This window comes from Danio rerio, chromosome 1 (genome assembly GCF_049306965.1).
Source record: "Danio rerio strain Tuebingen ecotype United States chromosome 1, GRCz12tu, whole genome shotgun sequence".
In the NCBI taxonomy this organism is placed as follows: Eukaryota; Metazoa; Chordata; class Actinopteri; order Cypriniformes; family Danionidae; genus Danio; species Danio rerio.
The window spans coordinates 57786565-57803868 of NC_133176.1; the positions used below are offsets into that span (position 1 = coordinate 57786565).

The following is a 17304-nucleotide window of genomic DNA, read 5'->3' on the forward strand; positions in this document are numbered from 1 at the left end:
AAAACCACCCAGCTATACAGAGTCCAGACAGCCTATAACAAGCTGTCTGAATAAACACACACACGGAAGCACCAAGCAAGTGACACTAGGGGTGTCAAAATGAATTGTTTCTTCGGTGCACCGCAATGCAGACGCAAACAATCCGGTATCGGTTCAGTAATAATCATAATCGGTTATTCATAACGTCATTTATCTCCTATGCGCTCTGTCGAGAGGTAGGTAGGCGAGTATTTACAACACTCAGAAGCCAACTCAGGGCAGGCCCGTAGCATAGGCAAATGCTAAGTGCGCTGTACATCCAGGGGGTTGGTTTTGTTTTCGATATTCCTGACACATTCAGTTATAGACAATAACGGAATAGACAATAACGTTATAGACAATAGCGGAGCTCTCAATAAGGGACCGTCGGAAAAGTGCTCTTTTTTTTGTTTTTTGTTTTTGTTGCTCCGCTCAGCTCAAGCTCTCCCGGTTAAACGCATTTTGTGAGGGCTTAAGTGTGTGTGTGTGTGTGTGTGTTTGTTTGTTAGGTGGTGTCTATGTTTGTGTATGTGTGTGAATGAGAGACAGTGTGATGATGTGGGTCTGTGTGTTTATAGCTTGTTATAGCCTCACCCAAGATATAACACTGTATGGAAAGCATTGTCAATGCACTGTGATGCACCGAGATAACGAGTTGAACCGAATCGATAGCATGATAATCGTAATCGAATCGTGAGACCAGGATAGGTTCACACCTCAAAGTGACACACACACAGACAGCATCACACTCTCTCTCATTCACACACACACATACACATACACAACAAGCTAAACACAGCATCACGCTCTTTCATTCACACACATACATACGCGTGCTCGCTCGCTCGGGAGTGATATTGTTAGACTGCCCACTCCCGTCCAAAATTACACCAGTAACCGACCGCTCCCACGCTTTATTCGGAAATTTATTCCCGCGTTAGAGCAGACCTCTAGCTCAGGGCTCTCTCCCGGGACAGCATACCAAACAAGCTTTATTATCCATCATCAACTAAGCGTGAACTCTTGAAAATATCTATTGATGTAGATTTGCTCTTCAGTGTTTGGACTTTCAGCAGTGAATATTAATCCACACTGAACTGAACTTCAACTCTGAAAACTTGTTTAAATTTACTAGAACTTCTATGTTGAGCGTCTTTGACACAATCTACATTGTAAAAGCTCTATAGGAAGAAAGATGAATTGAATGCCTGGAGGGTGTAAAGTCTCCTCTGAGTGTGTGATGCTCCGTGCGTCACCTGAGGAGGAGAAGTATTTGTTCCTGTGGCTGTTTTGGCAGACCGTGTCGTCCTCGTGGTCTGGACTGAAGGTGATGTCCACCCCCAGATGTCTGCTGCCCTGACCTCTCTTGAGCCGCGGGGGAAACACCGGTCCCATCTCCACTGACGGGTCCGTCAACACATCTGGCCAATCACAGTCTGGCATGCTCCATCTCTGAAGACTACAGAGGGGAACAGATGCAGAGATCCACTCTGATTCAATGAGTCATGTCGTGTTAGCTCTTTTGATTCACTTCCTCTAATTTATATGAACATTTGACTCACTTACGCATATTAATCCATTAAGTCTTTTGATTCACTTACTCTGAATCATTTGAACACTTAAATCACTTACACCTAGCAATACATTCAGTCTTAAGATTCACTTTGAATCATTTGAACACTTGAATTACTTACATCCATCAATACATTCAGTCATTTGATTCACTTTGATTTATTTGAACATTTGACTCACTTATGCACATTATTACATTCAGTCTTTTGATTCACTTACTCAGAATCATTTGAACACTTGAATCACTTACACCCATCAATACATTCAGCCTTTTGATTCAATTACTCTAATTCATTTGAACACTTGCGAACATCAATACTATTCACTATTTTGATTCGTTTACATTGATCCATTTGAACACTTGAGTCACTTGCGCACATCAATACATTTACTCATTCAGTTGTTCATGATCTAGTCTATTGCTGACTTACTGATTCACTTGTGTTCAGTAATTTATTCATTTGAATTATTTGAATTCATTCATGCTTTCGATTCAATTACTCTGATTCATTTGAAAAACTTCAGTCACTTACATCAATAGATTCCCTCTTTTGATTCACTTACTTTGATTCATTTGAACACTTGAGTCACTTGCAACACATTAATAGATTTACTCTTGATTCACTTTGATTCATTTGAACACTTGAGTCACTTACAACACATAGATTAACTCTTGATTCACTTACTCTCATTCATTCATTTGTTCACAATCTAGTCTACTGCTAACTCACTGATTCATTTGTTTTCATTAATTCATTCACATCTTGATTCACTCTAATTCATTTAGTTTTTCGTGCTCTCTTGTATTGACTCACAGTTATGTAGTCATTCATTTACTCTTGATTCATTAATACTGAGTCACTTAAGCATATTGTTACATTCACTATTTTGATTCATTACTTTCACTTATTCTATTGTTCATGATTTCTTGCCGATTCACTTGATCAATAATTCATTCACATTTTATTCACTCGTTCTAATTCATTCGGCTTTTCATGCTCTTTTGTGTTGATTCACAGTAATAAAATGCTTAATTCATTCTTGATTCATTCATACAGTCACTTTCATTACATTTACTATTTTGATTAATTTCTTTTCACTTAATTTGTTTAGCTTCTCATACTCTCTTGTGTTGATTCATAGTTATAAAATGATTCATTCACTATTGATGAACTCATACTGAGTCACTTGCACACCTTCACTATTTGATTCACTTACACTTACTCATTCAGTTGTTCATGCTCTCTTGTACTGATTCACATGAATCAGTAATTTACTGACTCTCATTCACTTGTATTCGCAAGCTGAGTTTATTGGTTGATTGGTTAAACTGGCAGTGGGCTGGTTATAGAGACCAAAACACAGACAGATATTCCGACACTGAATGATTATTCTTAAAGCAGAATAACTGACTTTAACATTGTTTTTCAGATAAACAAGTGTTCACTCAGCATGTTTCTTAAATATCTGCAAACATATTATGCTATTTTTATGCATTAGAAAAGTCAAAAACATACATACAGAAGCTTTAATACTTAAGAATCTTCCTAGTAAACTTTGTCTCAGCAGATTTGTACTTTACTGCATTTCGTTGCATTGTACTTGTACATGTGTAATGACAATAAAGTTGAATCTAAAAAAAATTTGTGATTTGGTTTCACTGCTATTGAGGAGAACTCTTAATAGTAAGAGCAAATGTTTTGTAAATACAGGCTCATCTCTCTCAGTGATGAGTTGCTTAAACATATCTCAGACCACAGGCTTACCTCTTAGTGGAGGGAGTGGGCAGGTCGATGTTAGTCTCCTCAGAGTACGTCTGCAGAGAAACAGAAAAACAGCAGATATAAGCTCATTCAACTGATGGACTGCACATTAACCCAGCGTGTAAATTATCTCCCTAATTCATGCTTTATTGCCCCCGAAGGGGGTCAAAAGAAGATGTATGGGGGGAGAGTCAGCCCTTTCAACTGTATCTAAAAAGATGATGGGGATGTGGAAGATCTCAATGAAGATTCGCATCATGGATGTGCAGCTGACAAATCTGCAGCAACTGCAGTGATGCTATCATGTCAATATGGAGCAAATTCTCTGAGGAATATTTCCATTACCTTGTTGAATCTATGACATGAAGGATTGAGGCAGTTCTGAAGGCAAAGGAGGGTCCAATTCGGTACTAGCAAGGTATACCTAATAAAGTAGCTGGTGAGTGTATCTTTTCTATCATAATTCAGCCATTTTATGAAATGAGCATCAACACATTATTTAGAATGGCAGTTGGGACGAGGCAGACTAAATTCTTACATGTTTAAACAGTTCATCTGGAAAGTATTCATAGCGCTTCACATTTTCCACTTTTTTTATGTTACAGCCTTTTTCTAAAATGGATTAAATTGATTTATTTCCTCCAAATTCTACACACATTACCCCATAATGACGATGTAAAGGAAGAGTTTTTGAAATTGTTGCAAATTTATTAAAAATAAAAAACTTGAAAATTCACATGCACATCAGTATTCACTGCCTTTGCTCAATACGTTGTTGATGCACCTTTGGCAGCAATTACAGCCTCAAGTCTTTATGAATATGATGCCAGAAGCTTGGCACACCTGTCTTTGTGAATTTTTGCCCATTCCTCTTTGCAGTACCTCTCAATCTCTATCAGGTTGGATAGGTAGCGACGGTGTACAGCCATTTTCAGATCTCTCCAGAGATGTTAAATAGGATTTGGGTCTGGGCTCTGGCTGGGCCACTCAATGACATTCACCGAGTTGTTGTGAAGCCACTCTATTAATATTTTAGCGGTGTGCATTGGGCCGTCGCCCCAGTCTGAGGTCAAGTGCACTCTGAAGCAGGTTTTCATTCAGGATGTCTCTGCACATTGCTGCATTCATCTTTCCCTCTATCCTGACTAGTCTTCCAGTTCCTGCTGCTGAAAAACATCCCCACAGCATGATGATGCCACCACCATACTCACTGTAGGGATGGTGTTAGCCTGGTGATGAGCGCTGCCTGGGTTTTCCCGATTGTAACGCCTGACATTTACTCCAAAGAGTTCGATTTTAGTAGAGCAGAGAATTTGGTTTCTTATGGTCTGATAGTCCTTCAGATGCCTTTTGGCAAATTCCAGGAGAGGAGTGATTTCCGTCTGGCCACTCTACCACACAGGCCTGATTGGTGGATTGCTGCACAGATGGTTGTCCTTTTGTAAGGTTCTCCTCTCTCCACAGAAGAATGCTGGAGCTCAGACAGAGTGACCATTGGGTTATTGATCAACTCCCTGACTAAGGCCCTTCTCCCCCGATCACACAGCTTAGATGGCCGGTCAGCTCTAGGAAGAGTCCTGGTGATTCCCAACATCTTATACTTACAGATGATGGAGGCCGCTGTGCTCACTGGAACTTTCAGAGCAGCAGAAATGTTTCTGTAAGCTTCCCAAGCCTTGTGCCTTGAGACAATCCTGTCTCTGATTTTTACAGACAGTTCCTTTGTCTTCATGCTTGGTTTGTGCTTTGACATGCACTGTCAACCCTGGGACCTTATATAGACAGGTGTATGCCTTTTCAGATCATGTCCAATCAACTGAATTGACCACAGGTGAACTCCAATTAAGCTGCTGAAACATCTCAAGAATGATCAGTGGAAACAGAAGCTGAGCTCAATTTAGAGTTTCACAGCAAAGGCTGTGAATACTGATGTACATGTCATTTTTTTTGTTGAGGAAAACAGGCTGTTGAGGCTGTCACATAAAAAAATGTGGAAACAGTGAAGTGCTATGAATACTTTCCAGATGCCCTGTATATACATAAACTAACATTACTGAAAAATATTGGTAAGTATCGATGTCCCCAATGTATAATGGATGATTCTCACACTGCACTGGAATATAAATACAGTTTCCGCTCTTCATTTATGTCAGATTGTTGACTCTATAGTCATCAGAATGTAAAAGGGGCTGTAAATGTGATAATGTGCCGTCTGAGACTGCTGCGCATTTAAATATGCTTATGACGATGAGAAAAGCACCTTTCCTTCATTTTCTAAAGTATTTCAATTGGTTTGTTTCTCGTATCGCAGCGGAGAGAAATGAAATACATCAGCTGTGTCTTTGTGTCTACATCAGCTGTGTAATGTGAGGGTGCTGGCGAAAGTGCATCATTTCAAACATGCAAACAAAGCATCGGGAGAGACGCATTTCAATCTGCACTTGTATAAAGGAAGGAGAGAAACGCATCTGGGTCTCCGTCAGAGTAAATAAAACACATATTGTATTCCGCCTTTGAATATAAAGTGCATCTGCATCAAAGAATGAGTGGCGGAAACACAGTTCAGAGCTCAGAGACGCAACGCACACATAAACCATTGTATATTACTCCAGTAATAGAGTATTTATATGGCGCTGCAGGTGAATATTTGATAAACAAAGTAGAGCAGGTGAAGAATTGAATAAACTATATTTAAAAAATGTGTATTAAAATAAAATGCTAAATAATGTAATAAATAAATGATAAAGAAACGGTGACATACACAGTAAATGAACAAACAAATCAAAATAGTTTTTGTAATAATACATTAATTAATGCATAAGTCAATTCATATATTTGTAAAGAATTCATATGCATTTAATGATTTCTTATCGATCAATCGACAGTCGACTAAATATTATATTGATTTGCATTATCATTCTTATTCATTAAATTGTAATGTATATAACATAAATAAATACATTTCAAACATTAAAGGGGTGGTCCCCTACGATATCATATTTTAAACCTTAGTTGATGTGTATCTCACTCAAAGTTCAATGCAAAGGAAAACATTAGCTGCGTCCCAAATCGCATACTTATGCACTATTCTACGCCATTTCAAGAGTTCGAACTTAGCTGATGATTTATAAAAGCTTGTTTGGCATGCTGTCCCGGGAGAGAGCCCCGAGCTCAAGGACTCCTCGAGCCCGGGGCTTCCTCCCGTTTGGCAGAGCGAGAGAGGGGAGCCTGAGCTCGGTGGATCTCAGAACTCCCCTGCTGCGGTAGCTAAGGGAACACGAGGGGTTAGATAAATGCTTGGTTGTTATGTATGTTGAATGTCTTTGGATGGTGGGAGGAAACCGGAGAACCCGGGGAAAACCCACGCGGACACAGGGAGAACATACAAACTCCTCAAAGAAACACCCACCGGTCCTGTGGAACCAAGGCCGGCAGTGTTCTTGCTGTGGGGCTCGCAGTGCTAACCACTGGGCCGCCGTGTCGCCCAGTCAGAGGTAAAGGAGGAGAAAAGGGGAGGAGGGGGGTTTCTTCCAAACGAAGATAAAGTGAACTGAAAACTGTGGTTATTTATAGTAGCTCAGGGCTCAAATGATTGGAAGATATTGATTAGCAAATGCGAGACCGGCCGTGATAAATCATAAGCACGTGATCCTCTCAAAATTAGTTTATATTCAAACTTAACTTTGTATAATAAATAGTGTAAGTAGTGTGTTCACACTGAAAACTCTAAAAATCTTAAGTGCACTTTAATTACCCGGATGATGCACTCATTCAGCCGCTAAAATGAAGTGTGGAATGATGGACACTTCACGCACTCAACGACCGCAGGTTTGCTTACGTATCGGAAGGGGCGAAGCTATCTGGCGCACATGTTGGATAACTTTACTTATTTTGGAGGGTGAAAGCAAAATTCTCCTACGAGAGGGATTATAGCACCTCCCGATGGTGAATGCGGATATACTCACGGCAGGTATTATCTGATAATTCGGTCGTTTATTTCACGGGTTTGGCAACTGTCAAACGTCATTAGGGAAACTGATGCTTAGTAAAAAACATTAGTGTGTCATTTGGGATGACACTACATAGATATACTATCCTGTTGAGTGTGTAAGTGCATAAGTACATAGTGTGCCATTTGGGACGCAGCTATAGGCTTTTACAGAGTTAGCTTAGCAAAGCCTACACCGAACGAAGTTTGAGGACTACAAAAAAATACATCTGGGCTAGTGAGATCACAAAGGAAACGCACACACCCTGCGCAGTGAAGGGGCGTGGCTGGAGGTGCTGTAATGTTACAGCAGAGAGAGCTAAAATGGCGTCCAAACGCTGCTATTTCCAAAGAGCTTCTTCTGTTTTTGTATTTGGGCCTCCAAAGGACACGATACAAAGAGAGAAGTGCTTACAGTTTCATTTCAATCATGTGCCAGAGAATTACATAAAAAAGATATAACGCTAGCATTTGACAAAGGAGAACTTCCAGAATCTCTTTCAGTTCAGTGCTGAATTCGGCTAAAAGCTCCACCAACTGATGAAGCTGTGGATTGCGAGTCACAACCCGTAAGTGTTTTAATTTATTAAAATTGATCAACTACAGGCAGTTTCTAGCATTAACGGTATGTTCTAGCGAGGATGTAAACAAGGATGTAAACAACGGGAAATGCTGTTTAGCATCGCTAACAATTAAGCTACAAATTCATATTTATCCATCAAACCGCTGTAAACACACACAATCTTCAGCAGCGCTGCAGTCTCTCTCTATGTGGACGATATCAGTGTCTTTCTATGTGTGTCTCTCTATGCGGACGATATCAGTGTCTCTCTATGTGTGTCTCTCTATGCGGACGCTATCAGTGTCTTTCTATGTGTGTCTCTCTATGCGGACGATATCAGTGTCTTTCTATGTGTGTCTCTCTATGCGGACGCCATCAGTGTCTTTCTATGTGTGTCTCTCTATGCGGACGATATCAGTGTCTTTCTATGTGTGTCTCTCTATGCGGACGATATCAGTGTCTTTCTATGTGTGTCTCTCTATGCGGACGATATCAGTGTCTTTCTATGTGTGTCTCTCTATGCGGACGCCATCAGTGTCTTTCTATGTGTGTCTCTCTATGCGGACGATATCAGTGTCTTTCTATGTGTGTCTCTCTATGCGGACGCCATCAGTGTCTTTCTATGTGTGTCTCTCTATGCGGACGCTATCAGTGTCTTTCTATGTGTGTCTCTCTATGCGGACGCCATCAGTGTCTTTCTATGTGTGTCTCTCTATGCGGACGCTTTCCGTGTGTTCTACATCTCAAATAACAAATTCACAAAAGATATGTGAACGCTTTATATTACTTACACATGCATATTCTGAATGTATGTGAAAGACACTTGTCAGATTTTATTTTTGAGAGCAGGCATGAGGTTCAGCTGTGTGCTCTTCAATTCTGTCTGATTCAGGCCGCTAACGCTGCTAACAGCTGCTACGACTGGAATGTTTACACAGCGCAAAAGCACGCACTTGTAGGGGCATGACATGGAGAAAATCCGCTAATCACAGCACATTATGTTAGCTGACCAATCAGAGCATCTTGAGGGCGGGCCATTCAGAGAAACTAGTGCAATGTTAGCTGAGTAGCTGTATATAATCAAAGATATATGAAAAAGTAACACGATTTTCTACAAGTGAAGCATGAGCACACAATGCTTTGCATCTTATAAACACAATCAAGCCTTAAAAATACAGTCTACCACCCATTTAACAAATAATATTTTATATTTTAATATTTAACAATATTTTTAAAACTTGCACTTAGTTTGATTCAATATGGATCTTGACCTGTCAAATTTAAACTGGTTTTAGATGAAATCGATCATTTGCTCATTAATTTCTTTCAATTTTGAAGCAAACAAACGACATTTAAAATATTCAACAACAAAAAAAATTATTTTAATGGCATTTTGTAATTAATAAATCAATAAAAATGCATTATCTTTTAATTTTTGCTGAAATATTGTTGAAAACAATTGAAATCTTAGTTCATTTAAAATCAAATTGTTTTCAACATTATTTCAGCAAATATGTGTGTGTGTTTGTGTGTGTGTGTGAGTCCCTTTATTAATCTGGGGTCACCACAGCGGAATGAACCACCAACTTATCCAACAAGTTTTTACGCAGTGGATGCCCTTCCAGCCGCAACCCATCTCTGGGAAACATCCACACACACATTCACACACACACTCATATCCTATGGACAGTTTAGCCTACCCAATTCACCTGTATCACATGTCTTTGGACAGTGGGGTAAACTGGAGCACCCGGAGGAAACCCACGCGAATGCAGGGAGAACATGCAAACTCCACACAGAAATGCCAACTGAGCCGAGGCTCGACCCAGCAACCTTCTGACTATGAGGCGACAGCACTACCTACTGCGCCACTGCTTGGCTCGTGTGTTTTTAGTACGCTGCTAAACAGTGTGTGCCTCTGAAAACAGAAAGACTTTAAATAAAACATGAACATCTAGAAGTGTATTGACCACATATAGACAGAGATTGACAGTCTGTGTGTGTGTGACAGTGCTGCTGCGCTCCTCCATCATACTGTACCTCTCCAGGAATGGCGTTCAGCATGAGGAAAGAGCTTCCTGTCAGAGAGTTTTCCAGGAAGTCGTCGATCTCTAGAGACTCCTGATCCACCTGAGGAGGAAGCTGCTCCACTGACACCTGACACACACACAGACAGAGGAGATCAAAGAATAACTGTGTGTATGTGTGTGTGTGCATCTGCAAAAATGTGTGTGTGTGTGTTTGTGTCTCACCTTACTGCGGCTCAGTCTGAAGAGGCAGAACACGAGCAGATAGAGGGGATACACCAGCAGACAGCTCACCATCCCGGCCCACAGCGTCTCCACATTCACTGACACCAGATCAGCCACCGGCACCGAGCTGCAGCACACACACAAACACACACACACACACACACACACACACACACACACACACACACACGCACACGCACACACAGTTACAGCACACACACACACACCTGCAGAAAGCCCTCATGTAGTGCTAGAAATTGGGTACAACTTGACCCACAGCAATTTAAAGACAATTTTCTTGGAAAAAAGCAAGTACAGGTTGGTGTAAAAACAGAAACCCTCCACTAGAGCTTCTGAAGAGACCAGAATTTACAATGAAAATAAAATAAGAGCAATTACTTACACCTATTATGCTAAGAGGAATAATAATCCCCTCTGTGTTAGGGTCAGTGTGAGCCATGCGTGTTAAAATCAGCTGCAGACACGAATGAAAACCGCTTTAGACGTGTTTTAATGGTGAAAATCTAATAGGGGGTGTTGTGGGATGTTTTAACACATTGCTAGCATGTTTTTAGCATGTTTTAGGACACGGTTAACATGTTTCAGCACATTGCTAGAATGTTTCTATCTGGTGCTAGCATGATTTAGCATATGACAAGCAAAATTTACCATGACATATCCCTGCTGAAAAAAACTGCATATTTTGGTTGGCTTGGTTGACATAGAAACATAAGGAACCAGCTTATACCTGCACATGACCAGCAAAGAACTAGCAAGAACCAGTTTGATCCAGCAGCCTTAAAACCAGCATGTTTTTTTTCAGCAAGGATGACACAATGCTAGCATGAATTAGCATGCTTAATGTGTTTGTAGTATGACTGCAAAGACGCTGCAAAGACGTACCACATTGTTAACCTGTTTTTAACATGTTTTTAACATTGTTAGCATGTAGGGTTAGCAAATATTTGCATGTTTATCATGCTTTTAGAGGATTTAACTATGCTAATGTTTTACTACATTGCTGTACTGCTAATAAGACACTCATCTGAACGCATGTTAAAGTCAGCATAAAAAGAAGTTAAGTTTGCTTTTTTTCCCCTCATACATTTAATTAAAAAGGTTCTAAAACTAGAAAAATTTAAGGTGGTGCATGATTTCATCCTTAGCAAACTGATTGGCTTGTTACAAGATGCAGGAAAACAAATGGATAAAAGCTGGGTAAAAAAATGAGGGCTGGGCCCTAAATTACTGATAGCTCTGCCCCTAATGACTGATATCCCTGCCTTAAAGGACTGATAGCCCCACCTTAAATGTCTAAAAGCCCCGACCTAAATGTATGATAGCCCCGCCCTAAATGTCTAAAAGCCCCACCCTAAATTACTGATAGCCCCGCCCTAACTGTCTGAAAGCCCTGCCCTAAATTTTTGATAGCCCCGCCCTCAATGTCTGATATCCCTGCCTTAAAGGACTGATAACCCCACCCTGTATTACTGATAGCCCCGTCATAAATGTCTGAAAGCCCCGCCCTAAATTACTAATAGCCCCACCCTTAATGTTTGAAAGCATCGCCCTTAATGTCTAAAAGCATCGCTCTAAATTACTGATAGCCCCGCCCTTAACGACTGATATCCCTGACTTAAAGGACTGGTAGCCCCACCCTATATTACTGATAGCCCCGCCTTAAATGTCTGAAAGACCCGGCCTAAATAACTGATAGCCCCTCCCTTAATGACTGATATCGCTGCCTTAAAGGACTGATAGCCCCACCCTAAATTACTAAAAGCCCTGCCCTATAGTACTGATAGACCCACATTAAAGGACTCATAGCTCCACCCTAAATGACTGATAGCCCCACCCTAAAGGAGGGATAGCTCCACCATAAATAACTGCCTAGCTCCGCCCTACGTTACTGATAGCCCCACTCTAGAGGAAAGACAGCTCCCCCTTAAATAACTGCAAGTTCTGTCCTAGATTACTGATAGTCCGGCTCTGAATGACTCATCTCCCCACCCTAAACCACTGATATCCCCAACCTAAATTACTGATACCCCCACCCTAAATTACTGATAGTCCCAGCCCTAAATTACTGATAGCCCCGCCCTATATTACTGATAGTCCCACCTCTAACTTACTTATAGCCCCGCCCTATATTACTGATAGTCCCACCCCTAAATTACAGATAGCCCCGCCCTATATTACTGATAGTCCCACCTCTAACTTACTGATTGCCCCGCCTTATATTACTGATAGTCCCAGCCCTAAATTACTGATAGCCCCGCCCTATATTACTGATAGTCCCACCCCTAACTTACTGATAGCCCCGCCCTATATTACTGATAGTCTCACCCCTAAATTACAGATAGCCCCGCCCTTTATTACTGATAGTCCCACCTCTAACTTACTGATAGCCCTGCCCTATATTACTGATAGTCCCACCCCTAAATTACAGATAGCCCCGCCCTATATTACTGATAGTCCCACCCCTAACTTACTGATAGCCCCGCCCTATATTACTGATAGTCTCACCCCTAAATTACAGATAGCCCCGCCCTTTATTACTGATAGTCCCACCCCTAACTTACTGATAGCCCCGCCCTATATTACTGATAGTCTCACCCCTAAATTACAGATAGCCCCGACCTATATTACTGATAGTCCCACCCCTAACTTACTGATAGCCCCGCCCTATATTACTGATAGTCTCACCCCTAAATTACAGATAGCCCCGCCCTATATTACTGATAGTCCCACCCCTAACTCAATGATAGCCCCGCCCTATATTACTGATAGTCTCACCCCTAAATTACAGATAGCCCCGCCTTATATTACTGATAGTCCCACCCCTAACTTAATGATAGCCCCGCCCTTTATTACTGATAGTCTCACCCCTAAATTACAGATAGCCCCGCCCTTTATTACTTATAGTCCCACTCCTAACTTACTGATAGCCCCGCCCTATATTACTGATAGTCCCACCCCTAAATTACAGATAGCCCCACCCTTTATTACTGATAGTCCCACCCCTAACTTACTGATAGCCCCGCCCAATATTACTGATAGCCCCACCCTATATCACTGATAGTCCCACCTCTAACTCACTGATAGCCCCGCCCTTTATTACTGATAGTCCCACCCCTAAATTATAGACAGCCCTGCTCTAAATGACTGATAGCTTCGCCCTAAATGACTGATATCCGGACGGTCATTACGAGGAGGGAGGGAAGGTTATGCTAAATTTGAAAATGGTTGAATAAGGTTATGAGGGCAAATCAGTTTTTACAAAATAACAAAGTGCACAGATACTTCGTAACTAGCGAATTAAGAAGAGTGAATTTTGCTATCATGCTGACTTTACCTCCAGGAGACAGCAGTTTTTACCAGTTAAGAGATTGTGCAGAGCATGAGTGAGTGTGTGTATGAGTGCGTGCTTCACCTGTGTTTGTAGCTGACAGTGCCGTACCACACAGCGGCGGCTAGCATCTGGAGGTGCAGCAGAAGCGAGCAGCAGGTGAGTCTCTGTAGGCGTGTGAAGGGGCTCCGCGAGGGTCTCTCCCACAGAGATAACCATACGTGACTCTCACACACGGCTCTCTGCAGCTCCCAGCGCAGCAGCCGTGGCCAGTCACGCAGATACAGCTCCTCTGCACAACACACACACAAACACACACACATGAACATTACACTTCTGCAGAACTTACAGCATGCGATGTCAGTTCAGCACATGTTAAACACCATAAATATTTTCATATATATTCATGAACTCTCATTCCAGCACCAACCAATCACAACCAGTGTTTCGTCAGGGGGGGGGCGGGGCTTTACCTGAAGCCTCCACTTCTATCTCTACTCTGCCGTCGGTTTTCTCATTGTCCACCGAGAGCCATTCCTCAATCAGGAAGAAAAAACTGCTGCCCGTCTGCAGGTCCTTCACCAGCACATACTGGAGCAGCCATGCAGGAGACAGACCTGGAAGACAGACAGACAGACAGACAGACAGGGTTAATCATACTGTTGGGCCTCATAGAGTGCAAGAGACCCTTTTCACATTATATTTCCCATTGACTGAAATTTAAAAAAAGGTCTTGATTAGTGTTATGAGCCATAACTAAACCAACCAGAAATTAGGAGTACTGTAACAAACAAAGAAATCAATAAAAATCGCACAGAAAGACAGAGATAATATACTGTGAATAGCATCATGACTCTTTATTATGCTTTGCATCCCTTTTAATGTGAACCCTTTTAATGTGGTAATATAAGGCAATAATATGCGAAACCATGTTAGAAAAACATGCAAACAAAAATCAATGTGTTAAAAGATGTTAGCACTGTGCTAAATCATGCTAGACACATTTACATTGAGGTAAAATATGGTAGCATTGTGTTAAATCATGCCAGAAACATGCTAGCAGCATATTAAATCATGCAAATTGTGTACTAAACCAGATTAGAAACAATAACATGGTAACATAGGGCGGCAGTGTGCTAAATCATGATAGAAACATGCTAACAATTCGCAAAATCATGCTAGAATTATGTTAGCAGTGCAAAAACATTCTAACAGTCTAACCTAAACTATGTTAAAGTGGTGATATTTGGTAATATACATTAGAAAAACATGCTAACAAATAGCAATGTGTTAAAAGATTTAAGCACTGTGCTAAATCATGCTAGACACATTTACATTGAGGTAAAATATGGTAGCATTGTGTTAAATCATGCCAGAAACATGCTAGCAGCATATTAAATCATGCAAAGTGTGTACTAAACCAGATTAGTAACAATAACATGGTAACATAGGGCGGCAGTGTGCTAAATCATGATAGAAACATGCTAACAATGCGCAAAATCATGCTAGAATCATGTTAGCAGTGCAAAAACATCCTAACAGTCTCACCTTAACTATGTTAAAGTGGTGATATATGGTAATATACATTAGAAAAACATGCTAACAAATAGCAATATGTTAAAAGATGTTAGCGGTGTGCTAAATCATGTTAGACACATTTACATTGAGGTAAAATATGGTAGCAGTGTGTTAAATCATGCTAGAAACATGCTAGCAGTATATTGAAACATGCTAAATCATATTAAAAACAATAACAATGGTTAAAATATAGCAGCAGTGTACTAAATTGTACTAGAAATGTGTTAATTTGCAAAACATGCTAGAAACATGTTAGCGCTTGCTAAATCATACTAGAAATGCTAGCACTGTGTTAAAATCATGCTAGAAACATGTTAGCGATGTAAAAACAAGCCAGCAGTGTGAAATCTTGTTAGAAAGTTAGTCGCTTGCTATATCATACAGTGCAGTGTGTTAACATCATGCTAAAAACATGCCAGCAGCATGTTAAATCATGCTACTTGTGTGCTAAATCAGATTAGAAACAGTAACATGGAAACACAGGGCAGCAGGGTGCTAAATCATGATAGAAACATGTTAACAATGTACAAAAATCACCCTAAAAGCATGTTATAAGTGTAAAAACGTGCTAGCAGTGTTAACAAAATCATGTTAGAAAAACATGCTAACAAATAGCAATATGGTAAAAAATGTTAGTGTGCTAAATCATGCTAGACACACTTACATTGTGGTAAACTATGGTAGCAGCATGTTATATTATGCTAGAAACATGCTAGCATTATATTAAAACATGCTAAATCATATTAAAAACATTAACAATGGGTAAAATATGGCAGCAGTGTGCTAAATCGTACTGGAACGTCCACAATGTGCTAAATCATGCTAGAAACATGTTAGTGATGTAAAAACATGCCAGCAGTGAGAAAATCATGTTAGAGAGTTAGTAACTTGCTAAATGTCAATACTTTAAATGTCAATAATGTGCTAAAACATGCTAGCACTGTGTTAAAATCATGCTGGAAACATGTTAGCAGCATGTTAAATCATGCTACTTGTGTGCTAAATCAGATTTTTTTAAAAATAACATGGAAACACAGGGCAGGGTGCTAAATCATGATAGAAACATGTTAACAATGTGCAAAATCATGCTAGAAGCATGTTAACGGTGTAAAACATGCTAGCAGTGTTAACAAAATCATGTTCATGTGGTAATATATGGTGTAATATCACGTTAGAAAAACATGCTAACAAATAGCAATATGTTGAAAAATGTTAGTGTGCTAAATCAGGCTAGACACATTTACATTGAGGTAAAATACAGTAGCAGCGTGTTAAATCATGCTAGAAACATGTTATCAGTATATTCAAACATGCTAAATTAAATTAAAAACAATAACAATGGGTAAAATATAGCACCAGTGTACTAAATTGTACTAGAAATGTGTTAACAATGTGCAAAATCATGCTAGAAACATGTTAGTGCTTGCTAAATCATACTAGAAATGTCAACAATGTGCTAAAACATGCTAGCACTGTGTTAAAATCATGCTAGAAACATGTTAGCAATGTAAAAACAAGCCAGCAGTGTGAAAATCATGTTAAAAAGTTAGTCGCTTGCTAAATCATACAATGCAGTGTGTTAAGATCATGCTAGAAACATGTTAGCAGCATGTTAAATCATGCTACTTGTGTGCTAAATCAGATTTTTTTAAATAACATGGAAACACAGGGCAGCAGGGTGCTAAAAACATGTTAAGATGTTAACAATGTGCAAAATCATGCTAGAAGCATGTTAACAGTGTTAACAAATCATGTTAATGTGGTAATATATGGTGCAAAATCACGTTAGAAAAACATGCTAACAAATAGCAATATGATAAAAGATGTTAGTAGTGTGCTAAATCATGCTAGACACATCTACATTGAGGTAAAACATGGTAGCAGCATGGTAAATCATGCTAAAAACACACTAGCGATGTCTAAAACAAATAAAAACTTATTACTCAGGTAAAGCATGCTAACATGATGCTTCGCCGTTCAGGAAATTAACAACCAAAAAAGACCCGATTACATAATTTGTGATGCTTCATGGGAGTGGGCGGAGCTAAAGTTCTATTTTGGCTCACTGAGGCTCTCTGATTGGTGGAATGTTCTCTACCCTGCAATGTAGTTTTTCTGCACAGATTCTGCTATTAAGCTCAAGTTACACACAAACACAATTTCATTGTGAACAAACGGTCTCAACAAAAGCGTACACAATCGATTAGCAACCTCAAAGCTCA

The 17304-nt window shown here is 40.1% G+C and overlaps 1 protein-coding gene across 3 annotated transcripts in view; it reads right to left on the reverse strand.

Moving 5' to 3' along the window:
• The window catches only part of pkd1a (polycystic kidney disease 1a), a 179627-nt gene that overhangs the window by 32057 nt on the left and 130266 nt on the right, over positions 1 to 17304 (reverse strand). For all 3 annotated transcript variants that reach the window (XM_073906194.1, XM_073906196.1, XM_021477406.3), the window contains 6 exons: positions 13978 to 14121; positions 13589 to 13796; positions 10156 to 10282; positions 9944 to 10060; positions 3357 to 3406; positions 1275 to 1477 (listed from right to left, as the gene is read on the reverse strand). In XM_073906194.1, coding sequence (XP_073762295.1) covers positions 1275 to 1477; positions 3357 to 3406; positions 9944 to 10060; positions 10156 to 10282; positions 13589 to 13796; positions 13978 to 14121 — 849 coding nt within the window. The remainder of the gene's footprint in view (positions 1 to 1274; positions 1478 to 3356; positions 3407 to 9943; positions 10061 to 10155; positions 10283 to 13588; positions 13797 to 13977; positions 14122 to 17304) is intronic.